The sequence below is a fragment of the Fragaria vesca genome, linkage group LG3 (genome assembly GCF_000184155.1).
Source record: "Fragaria vesca subsp. vesca linkage group LG3, FraVesHawaii_1.0, whole genome shotgun sequence".
NCBI classification, from domain to species: Eukaryota; Viridiplantae; Streptophyta; class Magnoliopsida; order Rosales; family Rosaceae; genus Fragaria; species Fragaria vesca.
The window spans coordinates 26,465,810-26,475,799 of NC_020493.1; the positions used below are offsets into that span (position 1 = coordinate 26,465,810).

The 9,990-nt window shown below is 38.1% G+C and overlaps 3 protein-coding genes across 3 annotated transcripts; 2 read left to right on the forward strand and 1 right to left on the reverse strand.

Annotated features, from left to right (window-relative positions):
• Positions 1–460: 460 nt before the first annotated feature.
• LOC101303985 (MATE efflux family protein ALF5-like) lies at positions 461–4,197 on the reverse strand. The gene is made up of 8 exons (XM_004296236.1): positions 4,005–4,197; positions 2,536–2,753; positions 1,850–2,394; positions 1,550–1,636; positions 1,408–1,464; positions 1,103–1,341; positions 910–1,028; positions 461–831 (listed from the first exon to the last, which is right to left on the reverse strand). The coding sequence occupies exons 1-8, from the start codon at positions 4,195–4,197 to the stop codon at positions 688–690; spliced, it is 1,602 nt and encodes a 533-aa protein (XP_004296284.1). The 3' UTR covers positions 461–687.
• A 2,134-nt stretch (positions 4,198–6,331) lies between these two features.
• Positions 6,332–7,376, forward strand: LOC101304268. The gene is made up of 2 exons (XM_004296237.1): positions 6,332–6,659; positions 6,859–7,376. Exons 1-2 carry the CDS (start codon positions 6,332–6,334, stop codon positions 7,374–7,376), a joined length of 846 nt encoding a protein of 281 aa, XP_004296285.1.
• Positions 7,377–7,439: 63 nt separating this feature from the next.
• On the forward strand, positions 7,440–7,901 carry LOC101304559. Its single transcript, XM_004296238.1, has one exon. The coding sequence runs from the start codon at positions 7,440–7,442 to the stop codon at positions 7,899–7,901; it is 462 nt and encodes a 153-aa protein (XP_004296286.1).
• The last annotated feature ends 2,089 nt before the right edge of the window (positions 7,902–9,990 follow it).

A 9,990-nucleotide genomic window follows, 5' to 3' on the forward strand; every position in this document is an offset into this window, starting at 1 on the left:
TTACAATTTCTAAATGTGAGATACCAAAACTTTGCTTATCTAAAAGGTGAGACACTGTTTAGATCATTTTTCCTATAATCATATATACGAGGGTATTTTTCTCAAGACCCTTGTTCAAGTTTGAAGTTGATACATCTTTGCTCATGTATTAGTGTTCTTTTATCCTAGTGTCAAATTTCAGATCATAATATATCCATAAAAGTGATAAAACTCGAGGAGTACAACAAAGAAGATATACAAACTGATAAATGTCGCAGAAGTTGGGGGTTGCTATTTTCTGCTTTAAAATTTGAGGGAGTAGAGTACATAAGAGAAGTACCTACTGTTACTTAGTGAAGTGTCACTCTCAAAGCCAGTCCGGTCAAGCACTCCATTTCTAGTCCCGTCTACCTTTCGTGGTTCTATCATAGGCAGATAGACTGCAGAGAAAATTTGACAGTTTTCTCATGATGTTACTTTCTGTCATAGTTTGAGGCATCTAAAAGCTGCTGAAAACATAAAACTTAAGCTTCAGCATGCATCAAATCAAACAAGGGCAAGGTTGATAGAGATTTTAGAGTTTCTTCCTTTTGGATATAAACCCAATTCAGAGTTCAGAATAACTTTGAAGGTATAGAACTCCAACATATGTAACACTTTAGATCAATTATTGCAGTTACATGCCCTGCCAGTCTATTGCTAGCCACTTCACATTTTAGGCTCCGAAACTGGTTTACTTCCCCTGGGATCATCTCCGATTGTTGTAGATTTAGTCCACTTCTTCAGCAGCATGATTAACAGAAGAGCACTCGATTGACATGAGAGACCACATATGATCCCAATCCACAAGCCCTGTACCATCATGAAGCACAAAATGTGGATTCAACTATCAAAAATGAACCAAATTAATTAATACAAAGGTTATCTCACCTGGGCATATAGTTTCAACTTAAATCCAAGAATACCAGCAATTGTTAAACCTATGAAATAGAATGTGCCCAAGTTTACATACAAAGCCAAATGCTGCCACCCACATCCTCTTGCCACGCCTAATTAAAATGAACCATAATCACTACATGTAAAAGAAAACAAGAAACAGAACAGAATAGTGTCTGAGCTGAACCTGAAAAGACCCCTTGAACAGAATCAATAGCTATTGAAATCGCAAGAAATGGTATCATAGAAGAAAATTCCTCCCTTATTGTATGGCTGTTACTGAATAAGTGAACCCAGATATTGTGACCAAACGCCACAGCTAGAACAACAAGAATAGCAAGAAGCACACAGAGCTGAAGAGTAACAGCCATTGCCGCCTTAGCACAATCCACATTGCCTGCTCCCAGTTCATTTGAAACTCTTGTGCTGTGCAACGACAAGCAATAAGGATATGCAAAACACTGCATGGCTGGGAGTTCTTACTTTACTAACCTGGCAGCAGAACTGAGGCCATATATCACCATGTACCCAATTTCTTGTATGTTCACACTGAATGCAATCAGCATATGATTAGGGAAGACATAATCGATTAGATATAACAGCAAAACTAAAATGAGAATGCTTTAATCTTTACCACAGTGCAAGCAGTGCAGTGGTTTTCGCTGAGTCTGGCATCAATCCTCCCATGAACACCAAAATCTCAAAGGCCCATTCTTCCAAACTAGAAAGATAAAATAACAAATTGTCAGATTTAAACAACAAACAGAAAAGATTAATTGCGTGTTGAATCTTGCAAAACAGTACTACTTAGATGTCACCTGCTAGACTACAATAATTAACAATGTGGAGTCTTGTCCGAAGGGGTTGAGTTTCAAATTTCAAATCTAACAGCAAAACATTACTTGGGATAGAAGTAATGAATTATACACTTTACCATTCCATTGCTGCAGAGGGGAGGGCAAGTTTCAAACCAGTGTGGATGTAACTGAATGATTCCAACGAAAATCCTTCCCATGTATGCTCAAAATTCTTTGAACATCGAATGTTCAAGGCCAACATAAGAACCGATATCCACAGTGAAATTGAAGCTGCTAGTGGAGCTCCCCTAAAACCAAGAGCTGTCCAATGTACCAAACCATATGTAATACCAATGTGACTAACGATGGATATTACAGAGAAGATTATTGGCATTACAGATGCGGATTGCGTCTGAAGAAATCTCAAGATATTTTGCTGGAGACCATATGCAAATAATCCTGGAATCAGATATTTCAAAAAAAGAGCTGCAGATTTTGAAATTTGAGGGTCTTGATGGAACAAAATAAGCACTGGTTCTGTAAACAGCCAGATTACAGATATGATGGAACAGAATACCAAAGATATGATACAGGAAGCTTGGAGATAAATCCCCAACAATCTATATGACTTTGCACCAAACCCTTGCCCACAATGCGTCTCAAGAGCTCCACTTAACCCAACCTAAACCAAAATGATGGAAAAAAACGCAATTTAAATAGAAAGTTCACCTGCCACCTTATCAAATTTTACGTCTTGTTTACCATATGTTAAATTAGCTATCTAGCAAGGTAACATCTTCCATAAATTGAGGTGAGAAATTACCATGAATGCGAAACCAGTAATATTGGCCCATGACTTGGCCAAGGTTGCACCAGCCAACTGAAGCTCACCGAGGTGGCCAGCAAACATGACGGAAACAATTATGATGAAGGAATAGAGCACATTAGTTAGAATTGCTGGCAGTAAAAACAGGACCTGTTTTTTGGTCTCTTCAATATCTAAGATTTTCTTCCACCACCTTCCTTTTGATCCTTCTTCTCCTGCTTATAGTACCTATGTTGCATTAGTACTTATGTCTGTATCTAAAATAAAACTTTCATGCAATGTGCTAAAGTTTCACTTTGTTCCAATTTCCAGCCCTTTTGGTAAGAGAGCTAGAATTGTCTTTGATTTCATTCTTCAGTTATACTAGCTGAACTTAGCTATACCATTATTTGCCTACAGTCCTACACTTTCATATCATGTGTGATGAAAAAGATGAAAAATCATAAAACCGTTGATCAGACAAAGCCACAAATTGGTGAGTGCAAACGCAGATGCAAATGCACTTTAATATCTCTCCATTTAACTTGTATATGGGAAAATTGAAAATACAAAACAAACATATATAGAGAAAAAAAGTAATGGTCAGTACCAGAAGAAGGTTAAGTTCCTCACCTTCCACAATCATTCTATCCAGAACCAGTAATCAGTAATGATCGAAAAAAATTACAACAAATAATGAAGGCAGACTCGGGAGAGAGGAGAAATCAGTAACACACTATAACAGATCCAAGAAATTTATATGAACCAAGTAAAATGCTTCTGGTTTTGACTGATTCGTTTCCAATCACAAAGCTTTGTGACAGGCATGAGTACAAATCCCACACACTTGCTATGGTACGTATAAACGTGAATCATAGTTTCTTTGGTATAAACCTCAACCTTGAACATCTTCTTTTGGTACACAATCCAATCTAGAGTTTGTTATGGGCATAAAATCTCCATTCCAAGAATTTGTTACGTGTTGCCATTTCAAAGTTCAGATTGTAGTTAGTGAAGAAGTTAGGCATCTGATGTGATATGATGCCCAACTTCCCTCCGCATCACTAAAAATGTAAAACATGTAATATTTGTTTGAAAGTGTATCTGTGGAGAGTATATAATTGAGTGAATGCATATGAACATAAGCTATATCTCATCTACATTACTGAGTTTGATTGTTTTGTTCTAATTAATCCTGTTGATTTGTTGGTACTTAATCTTTTCTTGAGTATCATACTCCAAACTAACAAAACCCTAGAGTAAAGCAATATAACAAGTAACCTGGCAAAATGTAACCTGAACTTACTGAGCTGGAAAGACCTACACAGAGGGACCTTTCCCGGACTAAGGTAACCCTCTAGAATCTAGATTATATACGTTGTAAATGGACTTTGGCCGGCACGTACAAAACTTAGACGCCATAACAGAGACAGAACAGAGCCTCGTATCCACTGATTATTAGCTTAACCTCGTCATTGAATACCAACTTGTACACCGTGAAAGTGTGAAGGGACTGAAGGCTTCACTCCAGAAATCTGGATGGAGACCTTGCTCTGGTTTTAATAATCTTCGAATAACTTGCAATAGGCTAGGTTTCCCTTGGTTGTTTTCAGTTTTCAGAAGATAGTCCTTGTGGACAAGCCATGTTCCGACGACAGAGCTTGAGTCGGTCACCTCCATATCCACGACGAAGCCTGAAATACTCCAGCTATTCCTAAACCCTAGACCCAAACGATAGCGTTTCTTCAGAAAGTAGAGATTGCATATAAGTGGACTCCACCAAAGATAAAGATCTGAATAATGATGAAAGGGTCTCAAATAATGACTTTCCAAGGATTTTCAATCAAATTACCAAATTGATATAGGGAAAATGCTCACTAGCCCTAATTTTAGAGATTTTTTTCCCATCAACATGTTGAGATATCAATCCCACATCGGAAATATGGGACTTTGCCTGTGGGTTTATAAGGGTTTGGGCCACTTCATCCATTGCCAATTGGTTTTGGATGTGAACCCCATACTACTTTATCATGGTATCAGAGCGGGTTACCCACGTCTACATGTGAAGCCCAATGGCCACACGGACTCCACGTCACCCTAAATGTTGTCCACGTGTTAGGCTTGAAAATTCGCTACATGTGCGGGGGCGTGTTAAGATATCAATCTCACATTGGGCATATGGGACCTTGCCTGTGGGTTTATAAGGGTTTGGACTACTTCATCCATTACCAATTGGTTTTGGATGTGAACCCCCGACTACTTTATCACAACAAAATAAGATTTCAATATTCCCATAATCAACCCTATAGAGTCATAGGATATATTCCCACTAACAAAATATGGACAACTATCACATATTTTGTATGACAATAATACCCCTGCGAGATCTATTACGCCCCTCTCTCTTTCATATTTGAATTTCGATGAGAGAGAAACTTCGGCTTGAGCTCGAAGCTCTGGTTCTAGTGCGATAGGTGGACGAAGCGCTGGGCTCGAAGCTCTGATTCTTGGCGATAGGTAGACGAAGCTCTGGTTTTGGTTCACTAGTCTTGAAGCTCTGATTCTTGATGATAGGTAGACGAAGCTCTTGTTTTGGTTCCGGTTCGATTCCGAGCTCTAATCTCAATTTCTGTTGCGATGGATCTCGTAGTGAGCAATATGCCTCGGTTTGTTTATGCAATCTTCTTTATTCCTTTTCGTTTTGATTTGCATTTGAACTTGATTTTGATGTACTGTTGATTTTTGCTGCTCTCGATTTATTTGTTATTTGTGTTCTTAATTTGTGTGAGTACAAATGAATTTTAGTTTTGTTTTGAATTTGTTTGAGTGCTGTGTTGTGTGAATTCAGTTCTGACCTTGCATCGAAACTCCTCATTGCTCATGCGATCTTCTAGGAAAAGAGATTCTGCAGATTTCTTCTCATCAGACTTGATGAGAATGACCTCCTACTAGGGGCAGTAGGACCCCATACTGGGGTCAGTAGGTGCCTATTGGGGTCAGTATGACCCATGTTTGGTGCATGCGACTCATTTGTAATGTTATTTTGTTTGTTTTTTTATAGAAATGTGGATGGTTCTTTGGCTGTTAAGTGTCGTTATTCTAGAAAAGGTTTCATGTTCTCTATTCATCAACGAATGAACTATGCTTACTTGTTCGAGTATATTGTGAAAGGTTTCGGTTGTCTGCAACTGATGTTATTGAGCTTCACTATTCACTTCCTGGTTGTCCTCTCTCTTTCTTACATAATGACAATGATTTTCAAATGTTGTTTATTGGTGCTAAGATATATAATTTGGATTGTGTTGAAATTATTGTGGAGAAGAATAGTGAAGGCTGCAGCAAGAGAACTTCTGTTTCATGTGAAGATAGCTGCTCTGAAGTTTTGGATGAAGATGATTATTTGACTGAGGGATATAGGTCTGAGGTGTCGAAGCCTTACTTATCAAGAGAGTGGGTTAGTTATATCCAATGTGAAGGGCAGAAGTTTCGTGGTGGTGTCTCCAAATTTCAAGATAAGCTGCCCAAATATGCAATTGAAGTTGGCTTCACCTTTGTGTACACTAGAAATGATTGGTATAGAATTCATGCAGTATGCAGCAACATGGGAACCGAAAATTGTGAATGGCATGTTGCTGGTTATTCCGAATCTGTAGATTGATGTTTTTATATTGATTCTTTGAACAACATACACACTTGCAAAGGCGTTCTTCGCCAAAAAAAGCATGTTTGATTGGGGTCTAAAGTTGTCAAGACTTGCATTCAAGAGGATATTAGCTACAATATGTCATTGAAGCCAAGGGATATCCAAATAAAGATGCAGTCTGCTTACGGTTTTGAGATATCATACAAGGTTGCTTGGAAAGCAAAGCAAAGTGCTAGGGATATGATTTATGGATCTGAGGCTGAATCTTTTAACATGTTATCCTGGTTCAGGGAAGCTATTTTAGCGAGTAACCCTGGTTCTGTTTTTGTCTTGGAAGTGCATCCTGATACCAACCAATTCCATAGGCTTTTTATTGCCTACGCATGTTGTATTGAAGGTTTTAAATTCTGTCTACCTGTATTATATGTCGATGGCACTTTTGGCAAGAGTCCTTACAAGGGGACCATCCTTTGTGCAACTGGAAGGACTGGAAATAAAGGTAAACTTTTATCTTTTATCTTTCTTTTTCTTGGTTATGTGCTCTTTGTTTGTGTTTGTCTTGAAAGTGTGGAGCGGCACGCTCCCGTTAGCGGTGCAGCGGCACACTGTAATCACCTATTACCCCCAGTAGATGTCCTACTACCTCCCAGTATGCTGACTTTTTCCTCTTTGTTTTTTGTTGTTTTTTTTCCTCCCAGGTTGTTTTCCTTTGGCCATGTGTATATGTGATTCTGAGACTAAAAATAATTGGTGTTTTTTCTTCCGGCACTTGAAGGATTTGCTGGAATCCCAAGGTAGAGTGGTTACATTTATGAGTGATCGTGGTAATGGATTACTCGGTTCTTTCAATAAGGTACTTCCTGGTCATCCTCACTTGTTCTGTTACATGCATTTGTCGGCCAATTTGATGAATAGATATGGTGGAGTGAGTGCTACTGTGAAAAATGCTGTGAAGAATAAGTTTTTTGAGTTAGTATATGCATCTTCCCCCTCGCAATACCGTTTGCATTTAAGAAAGCGTAGAGAAATTGGTGATGTAAAAATTATAGATGATTTTCTGAAGGATATGCCTCTTGAAAATTGGTGTCGTGCATGGTTCTCTGGATCACGTTATGGGATTATGGCTAATAGCATGGCTGAATCTTTTAATGCCTGGTTTGCTGAAGAGCGTGAGATGCCGGCATATGGTATGCTTGATCAGACTAGGATAAAGTAGATGAATCAGATGGGTGAGAGGAGGGATGAAGCTCAACTCTAAACCACACCACTTACTCCTAAAATGCAGGATCGTTTGAAAGAACGTATGGAAGCTGCTTCACAGTTTAATGTGGTTTACTCGACCACAAATATCTATGAAGTTCGAGGGAAGTATTCTCATGTTGTTGATCTTAGTATTTGTTCTTGCACGTGTAGAAAATGGGAGATTGAATGTTTTCCTTGCTCTCATGCTCTTGCTGCAATTCAAGCTGCCTCAAAGGATGTTTATGCATTTGTAGATCCGCATTACTTTGCTGACTACTACAAGAAGTGCTATGATGTTCCATTTTTCCCTCTTTGTAATGCTGATATGGCTTCTGCTGAATCTACTAATGATGAGTTTATACATCCTCCCCATGTGAAGAGGCCCCTTGGAAGGCCGAAGAAAAAGAGGTTCAAGTCAAATGGAGAGACTCAAAAGGAGCTCATTCGTTGTGGTCGGTGTCAAAAATTGGGCAATCATAACAAGGTAACCTGCACTTAACCTCTTTGATTCTATTATGGAATTATATAACTTTTATACTTTTTCCTTTTGGTAACAGACTAAATATGTTTTTCTTTGGGTGATTCATTGATTTATTGAATCTGTAACAGAGTTTGTGTTGCTGGTTTGAATATGTCTATTTTTCATGTTTTCATTGCTTGTGTATGACATTTGTTATTTTCATTTCTTTTTGCAGTAGCTTGTTTATCACTGAATGATCCATAGGATATCCTACTGACCCCAGTAGGACCTTCTACTGACCCCAGTAGGGACCAGTTAAGCGACTAAAGCACAGTAGGTTTAATAGGACCTCCTACTGACCCCCGTAGGACCTCCTACTGACCCCAGTAGCCACCAGTTATAAGTAACAATGGTCCTACTGACCCTAGTAGAAGGTCTTACTAACCCCAGTAGGGACTTGTTAATGAAACATGTATTTTTGACTTGTTTTCCATCTGTTTTTCATGCTAAATAACTGAAAATGAAGAGAAATGGGAAAATACATTTCACATATATAAAAGGAATCTCCCAAAGTCACATTTCATTTCATTGTTCATTATATTTCATTGTCTCTAACATATATATCATATTTCATATATTGACAACATTTGTATTTTGGCCTTCATTAGCTGCTCAAGAATAACTTTCCTCATTCCATCAGCATCGACTTTGTTTGGTTTTTCTCCCAAGGCCAACTTCTGCATGAAATGGAGCACAAAAGGCCCACAGTCCGCCCTGTAAATCATTCATTTTATGTTAGGGACACTGAAACGAAACCTACTGCCCCCTGCAAGTTTCTAAACAATTTTTAGGCTTTTTGAATCAATGACAAAGTTTTGAGAATGGACTTACGATAGTGACTTTTGTTGAGGACAGTCAAAGTCTTCTTCCAGCTTGTATTCTTTAATAGCTTCGAAGTTGTCAAGCACCCATCTTCTTACCATGTTCTCCCTGTCATTCATCAAAAGGATTCTATCATCCAAATCCCCATGATTTGTCTCGCCAACACTCTTATATCTATAATTCTCAATATCCGCTTCTTGGTTGTCGTCCGGATAATGTTTGTTTGACAATTCTACTTCTTGGAGAAACTTCATGAGATGTTTCACTTGTTCAATGCAGCATACAATTATTCATGTATTTTTTTTCAAGAAATTATGAAAACTTAAAGGCACCCTATGACTTTTCTGATACGATCGCTTACCACATATCCAGCCTTCTTATGGAATTTTTCCTCCTCATCCTTTTCATTCTCTGGAGGTTGCAAAGAGTTCATGTGCACAATCCTCTTTTTCTCATTATCAACCACAAGCAGTGTGTAGTGGTGGTTTGTGCAATGGTGGATTGGGATAAGAACCTTGTTGTAGTCAAATACATACCACAAAGGTTCAATTAAGCACAACTTTATTTGGTTCTTGTAATCCACGCTTCCTCTTTCCTTTTAATGTTTAATCGCATAAAACTATGCATGAAAACGATGTTAAATCAGTAAACCCCCTATACGGCCCCCAATATACTCAGTGCATGTTCAATTAAACATATATTTAAAGTTACTGATGCTTCAATCTCTAGGAACGCTGCAATATGTATGTTTGCATTTTCAAGTTCCATTTGCAAAATCTCTATGTGTTCTTTGATTACTTGCAATTATTCAATTTGATTTTCAATTAATTTTTCTTTCATATAATTCTTTCAGTAGAAGGTCTTACTAGGGTTAGTAGGAGGTTGTCAAGCCCCCTACTGACCCCAATAGACCCGCAATTCTTTCATATAATTCTTACATAGTTCATGTAAAAAGAGGCAAACTCACAGAATCACTCATGTAGTTTTCTTCCACAAGATCAATGATGTATGTTCCTTGTACCACTATTGGCTTTGTTTGAGAAGCCCAGAATGTGTCGCTGCATGAACAGAAACATTAGTTACTTAACTATAATGTCATATTTGTTACATGAAAATGCAAATATTCAATTTGTTTACTTACCCATCATTATCCCTTGCATCAAGGAAAGACTTGTAGTAGTTTTGGACCTCCGTCTTCAGTGTGGTCCAAGTTTCATTTTCAAAGTTCACTACTTTTTTTTCACTT